The sequence below is a fragment of the Capricornis sumatraensis genome, chromosome 2 (assembly GCF_032405125.1).
Source record: "Capricornis sumatraensis isolate serow.1 chromosome 2, serow.2, whole genome shotgun sequence".
NCBI lineage: Eukaryota > Metazoa > Chordata > Mammalia > Artiodactyla > Bovidae > Capricornis > Capricornis sumatraensis.
The window spans coordinates 193,623,172-193,642,707 of NC_091070.1; the positions used below are offsets into that span (position 1 = coordinate 193,623,172).

General features: G+C 44.5%; 2 protein-coding genes across 2 annotated transcripts; both read left to right on the top strand.

Annotated features, from left to right (window-relative positions):
• The first annotated feature begins 857 nt into the window (after positions 1 to 857).
• On the top strand, positions 858 to 9,916 carry MAGOH (mago homolog, exon junction complex subunit). The gene is made up of 5 exons (XM_068965361.1): positions 858 to 1,013; positions 3,517 to 3,575; positions 5,902 to 6,012; positions 8,195 to 8,277; positions 9,750 to 9,916. The coding sequence occupies exons 1-5, from the start codon at positions 926 to 928 to the stop codon at positions 9,847 to 9,849; spliced, it is 441 nt and encodes a 146-aa protein (XP_068821462.1). The 5' UTR covers positions 858 to 925; the 3' UTR covers positions 9,850 to 9,916.
• Positions 9,917 to 12,375: 2,459 nt separating this feature from the next.
• CZIB (CXXC motif containing zinc binding protein) lies at positions 12,376 to 17,880 on the top strand. The gene is made up of 8 exons (XM_068965939.1): positions 12,376 to 12,451; positions 12,660 to 12,743; positions 13,760 to 13,816; positions 14,155 to 14,236; positions 14,444 to 14,475; positions 15,753 to 15,830; positions 16,638 to 16,703; positions 17,646 to 17,880. Exons 1-8 carry the CDS (start codon positions 12,446 to 12,448, stop codon positions 17,721 to 17,723), a joined length of 483 nt encoding a protein of 160 aa, XP_068822040.1. The 5' UTR covers positions 12,376 to 12,445; the 3' UTR covers positions 17,724 to 17,880.
• Positions 17,881 to 19,536: the final 1,656 nt, after the last annotated feature.

The window sequence follows — 19,536 nt, forward strand, 5'->3', positions numbered from 1 at the left end:
AGTTTGGTTGCCCTTGGCCTAATCAAGGAGGAAAAAATTTTCCACAGCCGAGAAAACATTCGCAGTCAACCACTTAGGCCTGAAAACACAAGAGCTTCCTGGACAGTAGTTCATAGCCCTGATTCAAACTGCGGAGAAAAAGTAAACACCCACACACAGGTTCACTGTGGAAGATTTTGGCTTTATTGGTTTGGAACCAGTATTTTTTAGGTGCTCCGTCCGAGGCGATTCAATTGCGCGGGCGGAGTGGGAGATCAAACACTCAAAACTTAACTCTTACTCACAACAACTCATCTAGAGACCAGTGAGGCAAAAAGGGGGAAAAGTGAGGTAGAAAGAGATAAAATGGAGAATAAGTGAGGGAGAGTTAGTTGCAAAAAAAAAAAAAAAAAATGGCAAGCTCCACTGTGGATTTAGGGAAAGTGTCGCTGAGAAGTTTCTTGAACTGATTTTTAAACAGCAGAGTTCAGTCGGAGCCAACGTTAGAGACGCGCCGCGCCGCGCTGCGTTCTCCCAAGAGATCGGATCCTTTAACCCTGTTTTACTGATGGGACGACCTAGGTTCAGAGACGGTGAAGGGCCTATTTTGACTCACACTGTTGGGTATCCTAACTGAAACTGGAGCCTGGGCCTCAAGCCCCAAGGGGACACTGACGAACAGCCCTCAGCCTCTCCTAGTCGCAGGCCGAGGGGGCGGGGCTGAACCGACTTCGCCTCCGGGGGGAAGGGGCTTTATTCCGGCGGGAGGGGAAAAGTCTCCTGGTCCCATCTCCGGAAGTGGGAGGAGAGAGGGAGTCGCTCCGCGACGCACGATGACGTTTCCTAACGTCACTTCCTCGCGCCGCAGTAAACGTCAGTGTTGGGCGCTTGTAGTGGCGGTGCGGATTTCTCTTAAAAGTTCGGTCTTGTCTCCGTTTTGCGAGCCATGGAGAGTGACTTTTACCTGCGTTACTACGTGGGGCACAAAGGCAAATTCGGGCACGAATTCCTGGAATTTGAGTTCCGGCCCGACGGTGAGAGAAGCCTCCCGGCTCCCCGGGAGCGAGGACTAGGCCTGGGGGCGGGAGAGTGGGGGGGCCGGCGATCCGTAATGTACGAAGAACTAGAGGAAGGGACTAAGGGTGTGAGGCGCCGATTTGGAAGGAACGATCCTTGTCCGCCCCACTGATTCTTTCTGTCCGTGTGCTGGGGCTTCTGTTTAGTGACGATTTTGACCATATTGCTTTATTCAACAAACCTTTCTTGAGCACCTGTCTGTGCCAGTCTCACTTGCACAATTTGGGGTGTAGGAGTGAACGATAAACAAGCTTCTTCTCTCGTGGAGCTTGTATTCTTTTACTGGGAGGTCGTAAATAAAAAATATCCCAGATAGTGTTGAGTGATCAGAAAATAAAATGATGGAACAATTGCTGATGGGCCGCTTTTAGGAAGGATAGCTATTGGAGAATTCGCTGAAGAGCCGATGTTCGAGCTGAGCTCTGATTGACAAAGAAGGAGCCAGCTCGGGAAAAGAACATTCTAGGCAGAGATGAGCTAGGCATGTTTCAGGTGGCCATTGTGGCTGAAGAGCAGTGAAAACTCTGGGGAGAATAGTAAGAGATGATGTCAATTACGTAGACAGGGGCCACCCCATACAGTCTTGGTGAGTTTGGACTTTTTTCTAAGTGCAGCAGGAAGCAATTGGGAAGTTTTAAGCAGAGGTGTAATCTGTTCTTGAGAAAGTATTGTAATTATTAGGTGCAGAATAGGCAAGAATGAAAACTACTTAACAGGAGATGGTTACAATTGTTAAGAGAAAAAGGATGTTGGTTAGAACTAGAGTGATAGTAAAAGTAGAGAAGGATTTAGGATACAGTTGGAGACAGAACCAATAGGACTTTGCCAATTGATAGGATTTGGTGAGGGACCAATATGGTAAAGGAAAAGGAGTGAAAGATGACAGAAAGCTTCCACTAAATGAAGGCATAAAAATGAGCTTCTTGTAGTTCAGTTGCTAAGACTCTTTGGGACCCCATGAATGAACTGACAAGCCCAAATTGTGGAGAAAGTTATGTTAACAATGATAAGACAGTGTATAAGGTGTTCTAGAAAGAAACAGAAAAGACTCTGGGAGCAGAAAGAAGGCACCTAACCCATACATCGTTTAAGGGTGAACTGTATTTTGATTAACTCCAGCTCTGTGTGAGAGTCCTGTTGTAGGAATGAGGCTGGAAATGAGCTCAGCTTAGCAGGAAGCCACATTGAGGATTTTGGACTTTATCAAGAAGGTAGTGAGGAGCCGTTGTCAGTATTAAAATATCAATATTAGAGTGACCCAATTGGATCCATCTGTTACTGTTTCACTCTGACCACTCTATGGAGAATGAACTGAATGGAGAGAGACTTGAGGCAGAGACACAGTGCAGTAAGGCATCAGTTGTTTTCACTCTTTTTAGTGTGCCTTCTACAGGGAAAAAATTATCTCCTCTATTTCCTTTTATCTTCTTCATATCCACCATATATACCCAAATCAGCCTGTTTGATGAACAGTGTCACAGAGGGCCTTGTATACCAAAAATGCTTAATAATAAAACCACAGCTTTTCTATCATGTTTAGAAAAGGAATAGATCAGTGTTTCACAGTCATATGTAAATATATGTAAAAACCATTTTATAGTTTTCAGAAACTTTCACAGTTCTTTTGAGCCTCTGAAGGCCCTGTGTGCAGGTAGGTTATCAGTCACTCCTATTTTCAGCTGAGGACATTAACCAGCTGAGATACGATTTGCCAGTCACAAAAGAGTCTGTTCTTTTATCACACCTGAGCTGCCTTTTGCAAGAATTGTAAATCATTGTCAGCTGTATTTTTGGCTAGACGGTTATTTAATAGGATTCACTGGGGAAAAAAATAAATAACAACGTTTGAGAATTGTTTTATTTAGTGGAAACACTGGGGACTTAAGCCTGGGAGACAGGCTGTCAGATAGCTTTGAGGGACTATTCTGAAGAGGTGAGGGATGAGCCAGGATATATAGGAGGTTTTAGAGGGGAAAAAAAAACCCCAAACAAACAAAAAACAGGTATAACATCTAAAGGTTACTGTTAATGAAATACCAGACATCTAAAGTTAATGAAGTTAGCATTTTTCTTTGTATGGGAGGATGCTAGGCTCTTTGAAATCATTCCTTTGATATTCACCTTAACTGTCCAGGACCAGTATCCTGTTTTCAACATCCTGAATCCCCTCAGAGTGCACCCTCGGGGAAGGGGCTGGGGGTGGTGTGGCTGCAGTGGCTGATGGCTTAATGGCTGCAACAGCCTTTGTTGACTGACAAGGCAGGTGACATTTTTTTGTTCACCAAAGCCTAAAGTGAAAAACTCTAGTGTTTCGGAAACACCAGAGGGGTAAATACTAAAACTGTTAGACACTTTGAAGGGTAAGTTAGGATACATTTTAAGCAATAGCTGATAGTCTTGGTAGGCTAATGACGCTTTATGTTTTTATTATATATTGAATTTGTTTTTTGTCCCTCACAGGGAAATTGAGATATGCCAACAACAGCAATTACAAAAATGATGTCATGATCAGAAAAGAGGTAATGAATCTTCTGAGGGCCTTTCGTTCACTACCATTTAGCCTTGTGTCCTGTTTTTATTCTTTCTGGGAGTAATGAAAGTGAAGGCGCTCAGTCGTGTCCGACTCTTTGTGACCCCATGGACTGTAGCCTACCAGGCTGCTCCATCCATGGGATTTTCCAGGCAAGAGTACTGGAGTGGGTTGCCATTTCCTTCTCCAGGGGATCTTCCTGACCCGGGATCAAACCCAGGCCTGCTGCGTTGCAATTGTGGGCACACTTTACCGTCTGAGCCACCAGGGAAGTCCAATCTGGGAGTAATACTGAAAGATAAAGAATAGGAAAGTATAAATGTCTCTGTAGACGGCTTCTAAAGTTTTTCTCAAATCCTCTTTTAGTTTTTCTTTAATAGTGATGAGTTAATAACTGGTAATCATTGAAGTCTTGCAGATCTTGGTTTTGAACCTTGAATCTTTTACTAACATGTGCCCTTGGGAAAATTTCCTGGTTGAGCTTGATAAGTCTCAGTTGCTTCGTCTGAAAAACATACCCGTCACTAACTTAGTGTTTGATATATTCCTTGGTGGTGATTGTTCATTTGCTAAGTCATATCTGACTTTGCAACCCCATGGACTGCAGTACACCAGGCTTCCCTGTCCTTCAGTATCTCCCAGAGTTTGCTCAAAGTCATGTCCATTTAGTTGGTGATGTCCTCTAACTATCTCATCCTCTGTTGGCCTCTTTTCCTCCTGCCCTCAATCTTTCCCAGCATCAGAATCTTTACCAATGAGTTGGCTCTTTGCATCAGGTGGCCAAAGTATTGGAACTTCAGCTTCAAGATCAGTCCTGCCAGTGAATATTCAGGACTGATTTCCTTTATGATTGACTGGTTTGATCTTCTTGCTATCCAAGGGACTCAAGTCTCCAGCACCCAGTTCAAAATCATCAATTCTTTGGCGCTCAGCCTTCATTATAGTTCAGCTCTCTCATCCGTATATAACTACTGGAAAAAAAAACATAGCTTTGTTTATACGGACCTTTGTCAGCAAAGTGATGTCTCTGCTTTTTAATATGCTGTCTAGGTGGGAGGAGAAGGGGACGACAGGTGGCACTTCGACTCAGTGGAAATGAGTTTGGGTGGACTCTGGGAGTTGGTGATGGACAGGGAGGCCTGGCGTGCTGCAGTCCATGGGGTCGCAAAGAGTCAGACACGACTGAGCGATGGCACTGAGCTAGATTTGTCATAGCATTTCTTCTGGGGAACAAGTGTCTTTTAACTTCATGGCTGCAGTCACTGTCTGTAGTGATTTTGGAGTCTAAGAAAATAAAGTCTGTCACTGTTTCCATTTTTTCCCCATCTGTTTGCTATGAAGTGAGGGGACCGGATGCCATGATCTTAGTTTTTTGAGTGTTGAGTTTTAAGCCAGCTTTTTCACTCTCCTCTTTAACCTTCATCAAGAGGCTCTTTAGTTCCTCTTCACTTTCTGCCATTAGGGTGGTATCATCTGCATTCCCTGGTACCTAGCACTCAATAGAGCTCTTTTAATTTGCATTTGAGTAGGCAAAAGGGGAGTGTGGGAAAGCACTTAACATCATTGAATGCATGTTAGATTCTAGTCATGACACTAGGTACCACATCTGTAGTCCTATTTTAACCCCTATTGTAAGCCTCTATGATGGGTGGTGTTACATATCCTTTACAGCTGACATTGAAGACCTATATATCAATTATGGGGCTTGTTCAAAGTTACCCTTCCTAGTAAGAAACTGAGCAGGAATTTAGACCTCTGCCTGCCTTTGTAAAGTCCGTGTTTGGTGTGATTTCTGCCACACCATTGAACTTCATTAAAGCCATTCTTTCCTTTTAACTGCTTTGTCACATTTGAAAATGCCATAATAGTATACTTTCATACTATAATATTTAATTAGCGATCAGTATTAAGCTTAACCATACATGTCAGCATCTTCACTTTTTTTTAAAAGTAAAATGTAAAAGACATGTGTCTGCTCTTCAGAAGCATGTCATTTAGTTTAAAATAACCTGAGTTACTCACAGATCTTTCTTTGGGGCTCAGGTGTGCAAGTAGGTAAGGAGTAGGTCCATATGAACAGGATGTACCGAGAAACAGAAACAACTAGATGTGGGATTGAGGTGTAGTCATTGGACTCTTCTGACCCTGCCATCCTCTTAGCATGCTGAAGTCAAGCTGGAATGTCTTCACATTTACAGAGGTGCCAGAAATAAATCTTCATTAGTCTTTTTTTTTTTTTAAATCTTTCATCACTATCTGAGTCAGAATGCTGCTTAGAGATACAATTTAAATTCTGTTTTTTACCTTGCTTTCAGGCTTATGTACATAAAAGTGTGATGGAGGAACTGAAGAGAATAATTGATGACAGTGAAATTACCAAAGAGGATGATGCTTTGTGGCCTCCTCCTGACCGAGTGGGCCGGCAGGTGAGTGTTTTAGCAGCTACCCACAGTGCAGAAATCTTACACATAAGATGAAGCTTCCTGCTCTGCATATGACACTGAATGTACTCAGTATGTGTGTGTGTTCTGGAGCCCTGCACCGAGCAGGTCACCAGCACCTTGGTCTAAGGCGGCGCGAAGCCCACACGGGGGACCAGGGACAGCAGGTGGAACTGCGGACCACCTGGAGCCCAGCCCTGAATTTCTTCTTCTGGTCCACCTCCCGCTTCTTGAGAGTATTTGCTACCCACGTTTCTTACTGAGTAACCACTATGGACAAAACACTGTGAAGATAGCAAGATAAATAAAACATAGTCATGTCAACAATGTAATGGAAAGTTATACCAGCAGCTAAGTCTATCTGTGTAAGTTTCTGGCTTAGATATTTATTCTGCAAACATTGTGGTAATTAAAAAATAAAAGCCACTGTCGTATTTGACCAAATTAATCGGAAAGATTCTTCTTTCTACTTTAATGCTGCCTTCCAACTTCTAATTGATTTCATTGTGTCTTCTGTCCTCTAGAGCCCATTTTTTCTTTCCCGGAGTGACAGTAATCTTTTAAACTGTAGATTTGTTTATATATTCCACTGATTTTAAACTCTGGCTTCCCACCGCATTTAAAATAAAATCCGAACTCCCAGCTTACCTTCTACCATTTCGCCATCTCTCACTGGGTTTAAATCTCATTGGTCTTATTTCTGTTACTCAGATTCACCTAGGTGCTTCTTAGTTTAGAACCTTTGCGTCTGCTACATATTGCCTGGAACATTCTATCTGAGACTGTCTTTATTATTGAGGTCTTCAAATGTCACTTCTTCAGTGATGTCTTAAGAGCCTATCTAATTTAAAATGCCTTTTCTTATCACTTACATAAGATCTGGCTTTTGTCTTCATAGCATTCATCATTGTCTGAAATTGTCTTGTTTGGTTTTCCTTATGCATGATGATGAATATTCTCAAGCATCTAAAAATAATGAACTTGATCTACATATAAAAACTGTTGAAAATAAACAAAAACCAAAATAAATTAACAAACCAACTGGAACCACATAGATACAAAAAACAGAGTAGTGGTTATTGGAGGGAAGGGGCTGAGTGTGCAGAATTTGTAAAGGGAATCAACTGTATGGTGACAGAAACTTAAATTTTTGGTGGTTAGCCCAGTATAATACAGAAGTAGAAATAGAATATTGTACTTATGTAACAAACCAATTTTAACTCAATATGGGGATGCCCTGGTGATCAGTGGTTAGAACTTGGCGTTTTCACTACCAAGATCCCACAAGCCATGCCCTGGGGCTAAAAACAAAAAACTGCAATGTAATCTAAAACCATGAGTGGAAAGAATACATTCCAACTTCTGGGCATGCAGGAGAATAGAGTGGGAGGTGGGTCTAAACTGTAATATTTATCTTGAAAAAGAAATCTGACAGAAGTACAAAATATTAACATTTCAAGTCTGAATGTTAAGAAGTAGAACTCAGGGGACTTCCCCTGTGGTCCAGTGGCTAACACTCCTTGCTCCCAATTCAGGGGCCCCGGGTTCAGTCTCTGCTCAGGGACCTAGATCTGCCAAATAAATTAAATAAATATTTTTTAAAAAGAAGTAGAGCTCAAGAGGTTATAAGTTCCACAAGGGCAGAAATCTTTGGTTTTGCTGATCTGTCCCATAGGCCCCCCCTCCTATTCCCCACCTAATAGATTTTTTTTTTTTTTAAGATTGTGGTACTTCTTTCATTCTTTAGAAATTCAGGCCCAAGGGTATACAACTAGTAAGTGAGAAAGCTGGGATTAACTCAAGGTCTGGAATTCCTTTCCTTGTCCAATGTTGCCCTTAAATGTTAGATTCTCGTATTTGTAAAACAGATTTATACATGTTACTCCACCTTGTTAACAATGAAAACTCCTATATGAAACGCAATGTAAATTCTTCCAAATGTGGAGCCTCACAGACACAACTAAGTATAAGCTACTCAAGCACTAAACCAGTATTTAGGTCATACCATTTATCTCTTTGTTTCTAGTACCCAGTACAGTCTAGGGCTCAGGTTGGTCTTGGTAATGTGGCCATCTGTATTAGAGTTCATGTGATTTGAAAGATGATGAACCCTTCTCCTGTGTGATGAAAAACCAATTCGGATTGATATTTCTTTCAATGTTTCTAGGAGCTTGAAATTGTCATTGGAGACGAACACATTTCTTTCACAACATCAAAAATTGGTTCCCTTATTGATGTCAATCAATCCAAGTAAGTACACATGATCCTTATATCCAGATATGTCTGTTTTTGAGCATGCTGATATGAAACCCATAATCAAATTGAGACTGTTATGGTAAGATAATAATCTGGTACAAATCTAAGAACTGGCCAGCTGTGTCCCCATCAATAGAGAGACTCCCAGATTACCTTCAAGGGCTTGCTCCTTCTGCTTTTGGTGTTTTAGTCAGTCGTTGTCAGTGAGCGCTTCTCAGTGATGCACCCACAGGGTAATGCCATAGGGGCAGCCAAAGTGGGAGAGTCTGGCCAAAACAGAAAACAACTGCTGGGAATACCTGTGAGATCAGTGAGTCTGGGTACCTTAGTGCTGGTTATTCAGACTGCACATCTTAAAGCCTGACTTTAGTGAAACTTGAAATCATTTAGAATATAAATTTTAAAATTCCTTTTTGTGAGGGTAAATTATTGAGACATGAATACACTGTATACACAGAATCATTAGAATTTGGCAGCCTCTTTGTCTCTTGTGTTTTGAGGATTTAGGATTAGACATAGTTTACTTTCAGTACATGTTGGGCATAGTTGTCTTCCTATGAACAGTCTCCCTGTTCTTACCCACTTATGCTATAGTAAGGTTGAGTGAGTTTCTTGGTCCTGCTTAGCACTACCTCTTAAAAAGGAAGTTTTCCTAATTCTGAAAGTAAGATGTGCTCTTTGAGGATTTGGGATTAGATATAGTTCACTTTTAGTACATGTTGGGCATAGTTGTCTTCCTATGAACAGTCTCCCTGTTCTTACCCACTTATGCCATAGTAAGGTTGAGTGAGTCTCTTGGTCCTGCTTAGCACTACCTCTTAAAAAGGAAGTTTTCCTAATTCTGAAAGTAATATGTGCTCTTTGAGGATTTGGGATTAGATATAGTTCACTTTTAGTACATGTTGGGCATAGTTGTCTTCCTATGAACAGTCTCCCTGTTCTTACCCACTTACGCCATAGTAAGGTTGAGTGAGTCTCTTGGTCCTGCTTAGCACTACCTCTTAAAAAGGAAGTTTTCCTAATTCTGAAAGTAATATGTGCTTACTGTAGAAAATATAGGAAATACAGAAATGTAGAAAGGTGAAAATCACCCATAAAATTATCAGTTAGATAACCATTAATCTTAAAATATTTCTGTGTTTTTCCTGTGCTTTAAAAAATAGTCTTTTAAAGCACAAAAAATGAATTGAGATCAACGGTCTGTTACTTTAATCATGATTTTTTTCTACTTAATATAAGCATTTCCTTCTTAAAAAACCTTAATGTTTTAAATTACTTCTTAATATTCCATTTTAATGTATATAGACTTTTTCTTCTTTTTGGACATTTGGTTGTTTTCAAAGTTTTAATTCTGTAAATACCTCTTACAAGGAATATCCTGGTACGTAAGTAAGCTGGGTTATTAAATGGTATTTTTTGCTGAGTTTTTTCAGCTTTTTAAACACATTTTTCCTCTTTCATTACAGGGATCCAGAAGGCTTACGAGTATTTTATTATCTTGTCCAGGACCTGAAGTGTTTGGTCTTCAGTCTTATTGGATTACACTTCAAGATTAAGCCAATCTAGATGGAACATTGGTGTGGACACAAGGGGGGTGGGAGTGCTGCTTTTAATTACCATTATCTAGACATTTTTGTGTATATCAGGGCAGTATTTTTTTTATAAACTATAAATGATTGTCTTTAATAAATACATAACAAAAAGCAATTTTTTTTATTTTATAAAGACCTGAACATGTGAACTTGTCTCAAATTACTTTTTAACACTAGGTTCTTATGTGAAGTATTGCCAAAAATCTAATCAACTCTGTACATATAACTACCAGTTTATAGGAAGTAAAAGATTAGAGAAACATGCTAAAAAATAACTGGAAATCCAATCAGTAACCAGAGGAAACTCCAGGATAAGTGATCTGATTTCTTAAAAAAAAATAAGCTGCAAACATAAATGGAGATGGAGTGGGAATGTTAAAGAAGATTTGAGAGACATACAATCACATAATCAATACAATGTTCGAACCCTGCTTGGATCATGATTCAGGAAATGTAAAGTTGCCATCAGTAAGAAAATTTAAATCCTGCATATTTGGTATTAATGAAATATTAATTTTGTAGGGAGTAAAGTGGTATGGTTGATATTTTGATTTTTTTCATCTAGCTTTACTGAGGTATAATTGAGGTTGGAGGGTTTTTTGGGTTTTTTTACTTATTTTTGGCTGTGCTAGTCTTTGTTGCTGCTCAGGCTTTTCTCTAGTTGTGGAGAGCAGGGGCTACTCTTGTATCGCTGGGCTTCTCACTGTGCTGGTTTTTCTTGTGGAGAATGAACTCTAGGGCACAGGCTTAGCAGTTGTGGCATATGGGCTCAGTAGTTGTGATTTCTGGGCTCTAGAGCACAGGCTCAGTAGTGGTGGTGCATGGGCCTAGTTGCTCTGCAGCATGTTGGATCCCCAGACCAGGGTTCAAACCCATGTCTCCTGCATTAGCAGGTGGATTCTTTACCACTGAGCCACCAGGGAAGCTGGAAGTTGGAGTTTTAAAAATCACTTTTAAAGATACATCTGAAACTATTTCACTATGGGGAAGTATACTTGGTTTAATATATTATAAGGGATAAAGTGGCTATTCTCAGAAAATCTTTCCAATAATTCATTTTAAAGTCAGAATTCTAACAGCCATTTAAGAAGCACCTAGTTGGTATAGATAGTGTGGGGATTTGTTCAGCAGGTAGATCTGCAGGAAATTTTTCCTGCTGCTAGGTTGCATGGCTTCCTTAGGCAAACTGCTGACTGAACGGATAGTGGGCATGGTCTTGCTAAATCTCATTTGATTGAGGGGAGGCGATAAAGCTAAGCTCAACATCTCTCAAGAGTGGCCAACTTGGGACAGGTCCCAAATAGTCCTGAGCAAGTGTTTCCCCAACACACGCCCTACTTTGACTCCAAAGATCACAGACACACACACACCCTACTTTGCCTCCTTGACACACACACACACAATGCCCCTACTTTGCCTCCTTCAAAGATCACAGGGTCCCAGGACTTCCCTGGTGGTCCAGCACCTGGCACTGCAGGGGACATGAGTTAAATCTCTGATCTGGGAAGATTTCCACATGTTGCGGAGCAACTAAGCGCATGTGCCAACAACTAATGAGTCCTAGAGACTAGCCTCTGTTTGCTGCAACTAGAGAAAGCCCATCTGCAGCAATGAAGACCCAGCACAGCCAAAAATAAATACCGCGGAGAAAAAAAGATCACAGGGTCCCAAAGATAGACACACACACACACCCTACTTTGCCTCCTCCAAAGATCACGGGGGAAAAAAAAATGGAAAAAGGGCAGCAAGTTAGCTGCCGATCTGGGACCTGAGATGTCGGGGTTCTGTCTGCAGTGCACCCTCTGCTATTGAAGGGTACCTGGCGGCAATCCAGGTAAGTTTGTGGCAAAGTAGACATCAAAAGAGTCGCTCCAAATTTTAAACAGTCTAGACCTCAGGAGGCTATAAAAGCCTCAAACAGGCTGTTTGTAATGCTTACGGCGCCTGTATGGTCTCAGAGGAGCCCTGGACAAAAGCACAGGTTGAGTGAATGTATGCTAGAGCAAACCGGGAACCCAGAGAAGAGTAAGCTGAAGGGGAGTGCCCAGTCTTGGGGACCACCGGAAGGACATGCACACGAGACAACCCTCCGAAAGGTCCCCTGGGTAAAGAGGTACGAGCAGTTTAAAGAAAATCGTCTCCCAAATCTGCGAAGCCGGCCCTGGGCAGCGTGAACTGACGTGATCTAAGATGCATCGGCGGGCAGGCAGGGAGCCGGGGCAAGGTTGGGTGAAGGAAGGCAGAATAGTGAGGACCCGGCAGAGGTTTCGGGCAGAACTGTCTTGTTTGGTGCGACGTCCCTCAAACTGACTTGCCGTTCAGTAAATATCTAATTACGGATTGCTGGAGGGGGCCTTCCGCGGGTCTGAACCCCGGCTAATTGCGGTCTCAGACCACCTCCACAAGACGGCTTTGCCTAAAAGACCAGGCGCCCTGGGAAAGCAGCGGCCCGCGTACACCCGCCTCCAGGCCCCGCCCAGAGCCGCACCGAGGGTGCGCAGGCAGCGCCCGCCGTTTACGACGAGCCGCAAAGCAGTGACCGCAGCAAGCGCAGGGTGGGCCGGGCTGCTATGGGGGTAAGTGGGGGCGAGCCGCCGACAGGGCAGGAGCGGGCAGGTGGCGAGAACCTAGGAGGCAGGAGATCGCGCCACGAGGGACTGAGGAGAGAGGGCTTGTGCTGAGAAGGAGCCGGGAGGCAAAGCTCGTGCGGGAAGGGAGGAGAGGGGCGGGGCAGGGGCTGCGCAGGCGCTGTTGACGCAGTCGCCATGGCGCCCCTTCTCTCAGAAAATCGCGCTGCAGCTCAAAGCCACGCTGGAAAACGTCACCAACCTCCGGCCAGTGGGCGAAGACTTCCGGTGGTACCTGAAGGTGAGGCTGGAGGGGCGGGGCTCTAGACGTCTAGGCTGCAGGCACCTCTGGGCTCTGGTGGGGGCGCCAAGGCCCGGCTCGCGTAAAACTTTCCCCTCCTGATCTCAGTAGTGAACAGGAGCTTTCTCTCTGGCAAGATGAGAAATCCTTATTAAATGTTCCCTTTTCTCCTGGGTAGAATTTTATGTTTTCTTTTTAAAAGTTTATTGATTAATTCTTAATTAGCAGTGTCTTGAAGTTCCTTTTGTAATTTTTGCCTCCGTTAAATGTTTCATGTTATGTACACAGACACTAAATGAAAGACTGTTTGCAGGGATCTTGTGATTATTTAGTAAGAGTAATTTCACCTCTTTTCTTGATTAGGTTTTATTTTTGTGCGGGGCTCCATCCTTACTTCCCCAACCCATATTTGTAAATCTGGTACCCTAGTGGCATGGTCTGCAGAGGTCCTCGCCTTATTTGAGCAGTTGAGGCCCTTCACTTTCCCACATTCCGGAGCTTCTCATCTGTTTTCCTTCTTGTCTAAATCCCAGTATCCTTCAGTACCTGGAAAAATCCCCTTTTCAGGAAGCCTTCTGACCACGTTCATTTTCAAATTTTTTGAAGCCCGAGTGCCGTGTCTTACTTGAGGAATTGATGGTCTCTAGCTTCAAAAAGCAGAATTTAGAGAAGCAGACAAAGAAATAGAGTAGCCACAGAGTGATAAGTGTTTCTACCAGCAACCTCCAGGGCCTGTGAGAACACAGGGGAAGCTCCTAACTCAGTGAGTGTTGTGGGGACTTTGAAGCCATTTCTGTACCACATGAGCCTTGACTCCGTAGCCAGACTGAGCGCTTCTTAGAGGAGGATGGGCCCGTCACCGTGAGAAACACTTTGCCCAGAGATTAGTCCTGTTGTGTCCTTGGATGGCTGATAAGATTGTGAGCCTGCCCACCTCACCCCGTTCTTGCCCTTCCCTCAGCATCTGCCCAGCTGAGCCAACTACTTTACTAATACTCTTTTTCCCTCTCCTCAAGATGAAATGTGGCAACTGTGGTGAGATTTCAGAGAAGTGGCAGTACATTCGGCTGATGGTAACTGCTCCCCCCAACACTATATCCACACACAGACACAGGTCTCTGGGCAGGGATCTGTGGCCCTAAGCTCTCTGGCCTTTGGATCCCACTTTCTGTGGTTTGGGAGGGCAGGCATTGGTGTGATCAACACTGGGATGTGAGGCAAGAGTTCAAAATCAAGGGGTAGTCCTTTTCTCCGTCTCAAGAAGCCTCCCCAGGATTCTTGTCCTGGCAAGTTCCTCACCCTGTCTGGGTCTTCATCTCTTTAACTGGATAAGAAGTGGTAAGATTGGGTCTCCTGAGGACCCGTACACCTGACTGATACGTGACTAGAGGTTCTGTTTCCTGCTTGCCAGGACAGTGTGGCACTGAAGGGAGGCCGTGGCACTGCCTCTATGGTCCAGAAGTGCAAGCTGTGTTCGAGGGAAAACTCCATTGGTAGGTAGCCCATGGATACTGCCTCTGCCAGGCTGGCCCACAGCTTTCTGGTACCAGACTGAAAGCATGCTCATGTTACCTGTGGGTGGACGCAGGCCTGAGGTATCCAAGCCTCTACAGTAGACTCTTGCACAGAGCACCATCTGGTTACCTGGTAGGGCCAGGATGTGGACTCAAATCAACTTTGTCTTCTCTTTTACATTTCAGAGATTTTGAGCAGCACCATCAAGTCTTACAACGTAAGTTTCCCGCTGCAGTGGCAGGCATGGTGGGATAAGATCAAAGCTGGGAACCAGGAGGCCTGTGTTCTAGAGTTACATCTGCACCAGAGTGATGAGCTGCGGGACTGACTGACTGCACATGCTAACTTGTTCCTTCATTCATTGTGTCAGTCATTTATTCACCTTACACTGACTGAATGCTTGGGAGCAAAAAGACTCATAACCAGGCTATTGTAGTGCTTTCTTAAAAGTGCTGGGCTGTGGGAGCTCACGTGACCTCTGACCCAACCTGGCCACTCAATTTCCAATGCTGGGAACACTTGCCTTGTCTGTATCTTAGAGGACTAGTGAGCCTTCTCTGCATCCATGGGTGGGATAGTCCTTTGAATGGTGCATCCATCCTTGCTATCTGATTTTATTAGACATTTATTTATGTTACTGCATAGCGTATTAGTCCAGAAGTGAGGGGAGGGAATGTATGCTTTGGGTCTGTATTTAAAGAAGGGCAATTACTTGTCTTTATCCATTCCTTATTTGGTGTTTTTGAAAAATGCCTGCCTTATGCCAAACTCTCAGCTTTGTCCTGAAGTTAAAAGATCACATAAGGACTTGCCCTCAAGTAAATCATAATCTAGTGAAAGAGACAGACCAGGAAACAAAACTACACCAAGGACAGGCACTTGGTTGGCATGCAGAAAGTGTTTCTACAGTGAACAGTGAATGAACGAGAATGAATGTGTAGGTGTAGTCCCTGGGACGTATGGACCCAAGGGTCAGGTAGGCACAAATTTCGGTTATAGCACTCCACTCAGTGAGTATCCTCCCCATGCATATCCCACTTCAAAGACCTTAAGTCAGCCCCCGCCTTGACAGCATGGCAGATGGTTACCAAAAGGCCACAGCTAAGTGTACCAAGGCCCTTTGGATGATCTGGAAACCTTTTACCTCAGTATTCTTCTCATAGTTTTTACTTTGATAATTTTATCTGCCATTTATTGACCAATGAATCAGGTCCTATGCTGGGCACTTTACACCTAGTTCAGTCTCACGGTAAAGCTGTAGTGGGTTCCTCAGCTCCATCTGACAATCTTAGGCCCAGAAAGGAAGAGAAGCACAACTGTGTGTGAGCTCACATCCAGGCGCCCCAACCCGAAAGTCCATATTCAGAAAGACCTCACGGTGAGCCAGTGCCAAGGTGGCTTTCTTCCAGAGAGAGATGAGTAGCTCCTGAGGCCCATTCTGGGCTCACAGGGGCCGTGGGATCATCCTGCATCATCCTCAAACTTCCTTTATAGGCTGAAGACAACGAGAAGTTCAAGACAATAGTCGAGTTTGAGTGTCGAGGACTTGAACCAGTGGATTTCCAGCCCCAGGTATCTGTCTTCCCAGGGAACCTGTATATTTGGGGAACGTGTATACTGCAGGGAGTGACAGCAGAACTGTGCTTCCTGCAGACCGTGGAGCAGGAATTCACCTTCCTAAGAATAATCATTGTCATCTCTTAAACAGCTAATCTGTGTTGGACACCAGACTTGTTACTTTTAATGTTACCTCACTTCATCCTCACAGTAACCTTGTGAGGTTTATTCATCCAGTTTTTCAGATGAGAAAAGAACTTCAGAGATTTTGTGACTTGCTCAGGGGAAGCAGTTAGTAAACACTGGAGCAGTTACTTGAACCTACATCAGTCCAACTCCAGAGCCAGGGCTCATGGCACTAGATGTGTGTAGCATTTTCACCTCACCACCCTTTGAGGTAGGCAAAAGAGATTATACTGTTATCTGCATTTCATAAGTAAGAAAACTGAGGTGCAGAGAGGGAAGTGACATGCCCGGGGTCTTTCAGGAAACCAGGGGTGATGGAAGGGTTTACCCTACACCTCCTGCCTTCTAGGCCAGGACTCTAATTTGGAGAAACCAGTCTTAGTCCCAGGGCAGCTGCTAGGCCCTGGGATCTCAGTATCCAGAAGATCTGGACACTTCCAGAACAGTATCCCACACTGCGTCTGTGTCCCCAGAATAGTATCCCACACTGCGTCTGTGTCCCCAGAACAGTATCCCACACTGCGTCTGTATCCTTCTGTGCCAGAGGGTTGTGAGATGGGTGGGCTCCCTGGCCAGGCCCACCTGCCACACTGGTGCCTTCCCCCCAATTAACTGCTTTCTTCCTGTCACCTGCAGGCCGGGTTTGCTGCCGAGGGTGTGGAATCGGGGACAGTCTTCAGTGACATTAACCTACAGGAGAAGGTGCGGGACTTGGCGGCCCTGTGGGGAGCTATACAGCACCTGGTGGGAATTATCCTTTTGGTGAACAAGGCTCTTCAGCGAGATGCTGGCTCCACACTTTTGTGCTTTTTGTTGGTGATTCTGGTTTTTATGATAACCCAGTGTGTGGTGCTAAAGGGCTACCTAGTGATCACATGCAGGAAGGCTGGGATGTGCCTTTTGGAGAAAATACATCTTAGATAAGCTTTGTTTAGGCGTGAGATACAGTGCTGTTGGCCATGAGTCCAGTCTTAATGAATCAACTATATTCATACATACACACACACACACACACACACATATATTATTTAGATAAGGTGTTTTTAAACAGAAACATACATGAAACAAGGTTATGTATTGATTGGTTGAAGAAAATATTGTGATCAGATGCTCCCAGGAACCTAACCTGTGTTTCCCCTGGGAGCAGTGAGTTCAATATTCACTAATTCAGTGCTTGTGGGGACTTTATAGAACATTAACTACTGTGAACACCAAGAGTCAACTGGACCACTGGACAGGTTACTGCCTTGCAGATGAGGAAGGCTTGTGGTCAGGCCTCAGAAGAAGGAAGGACAAAAAATTCAATCTGCATAATGACAGTAACTGGATTTAATGAGCTCTCATATGTGCCTGTCACCATGCCAAGTACTTTTACATGTGTTAACTCATTTCAACGTTCACCATAAAATCTATCGTTCCCTTTTTTAAAACAGAGGACAGAACCAAGATTCAGGAAAGCTAGGGACTTGAAAAATCACAAAGCCAGAGGAGGAGGAATTCAGACCTGAGCAGTCTTTCCGTGTCCTGGGTCAGACATGCTCCTGAAGTCTGAGTTAGAGCCTAAGCTGTGCCTTTAAGTCCCAGTTCTCTTCTCCCCACGCTGTCCCAGGCTGCCTGAGGCTAACACTGCCCTTTTCCCCACAGGACTGGACTGACTATGACGAAAAGGCTCAGGAGTCTGTGGGAATCTACGAGGTTGCCCACCAGTTTGTGAAGTGCTGATCCCTCTTCCTGTACACTTGCCTCTAAGAACTGAAAAGGCACAACGTGCCCCAAGCAGAGGCTGGCCCCCTCGTCCCTCACCTGGCAGTTGCACAGGCCCTTGCAGCCTGCACGCTCGGCTCTGCCGCAGCTCCCCGAGCCCCGCCAATAAAGTCCCCATTTGTGCTACACCGCTGGGTGCATGGCTACTCCACTCCTTCCACCCCTCTCCATGTTGGAGGGCTCTGATGGCCTCTTGGCACCTTCCCGCAGTACTGAATCATAGCCTGATCCAGCTAGCAAAACAGGAGCACAGACTTCCCAAGGGCTCTCAACCGCCTGGGGAGTGCGCAGGCCGAGCCAGGGACCAAAGGTGTAAAGTTATTGGTACAGAGGGCAGCTGAGCCTGTGGAATGATGCTGAACCCAGCAGTCCTGACCCAAAACATCACATTGACCAGGTTGACCCTCAGGTAAACCCAGGCGTTTCTGTTAGCTGGTGTCGCTGCATGTTCCAGGGTTCAGAGGGACTTTGGAGGTCGGTAGTTCTGTCCCAGCATGAATCGCCTGTAGTCCCTGCCAGCTGGCCATTGGGTCTCTGCTCGCTTGCTGTGATGGGGCAGTCCCCTCCCACCAGGGGAATCCCTGTGAAGGCTCTTCCCTGTACTGAGTCAGCCTCTCTGCTTCCTGCCACTCCTCATGGTCCTGGTCTGTCCCCTTTGTGGTCACGCTTCTGTCTTCTACCCCTGAACAGCCATGTGGAGGTGTGCAGACAACAGTCGTGGCCTCTGGTCTCATGGGCCTGCTCCCCTGGGCCTGCAGATGCTCTACATGGTGGAGAGAGTGGTTCCGTGCATGGTCAGGTCATTAGGGCAAGCTCGTAGCTCCATACCGGAGACTGCCATTTGGCAAGGCTGTTACAAGAGGACTTATTCTTCAGTGTTCTGCTGGAGCCTGGGATTCTTTGGAAGTAAAAAATTACTGTCTTCATTTTTCTGAGTGGCCCTCTAGGAGAGGGTCTGCCCATTCCAAGGCTAGTTGTGGGGCTCTAGGAAGGGGATCCCCACACGGCAGGAAAACCTGGCCATGTCTAAAGGTGGAGAAGAGATACCTACCTGTGCCAGTCTGGCAGCTGTGTCACGTGTCCTCTAGACCACTCACGTTCTCAGTTCCTGGGCCTGTGCTTTCTGCCCCTGAGAGGGCAGGGCTCCTTTGGCCTCCCTCAGCCAGCATTTCTGCCAGCCCCCACCCACTGGGAACAGTCTACTGCCTGGCCTGAAAGCAAGCGAGGAACATCAGGCTGGGTAAATAATAGCCTTTCAGGGTTTATTCCCTGTACCAGCCAGTACGTGTTATAAAGGCAAGCACTAAAAGGATCTCAAGGTTCTCTTTATATTGTACATTATTTTCTCATCTTTTAGGAGGTAGAGGAACACAAATAATCAGTAACAGATGGAAAGCTGAAGTCAATTATGTCAATAGATGCAAAAAAGTATTTGGTAAAATTCAACAACAAACCACAGACACCCTTAGCAAACTAGGAACAGAAAGAAACTACCCTCACCTCACAAATGATATCTATAGGAAACTCAGAGTAAATGAAATGTTTGAAGTATTCCATTCAAGAACGGGGTGAGATGAGGATATCCTGGATCACTCTTCATCATTGTCCCCACCCCCTAGCATAGTAAGACTAAAAAGAAAGTAAGGTGAAAAGACCAAAAAGGAAGAAATAACTCACTTTTCACAGATTGTGATTTTCCACTTAGCAAATCCAAAAACATAAACAGGCACTGGATGTAGTATCAGTATACAGAAATCAAATGCGTTTCAGT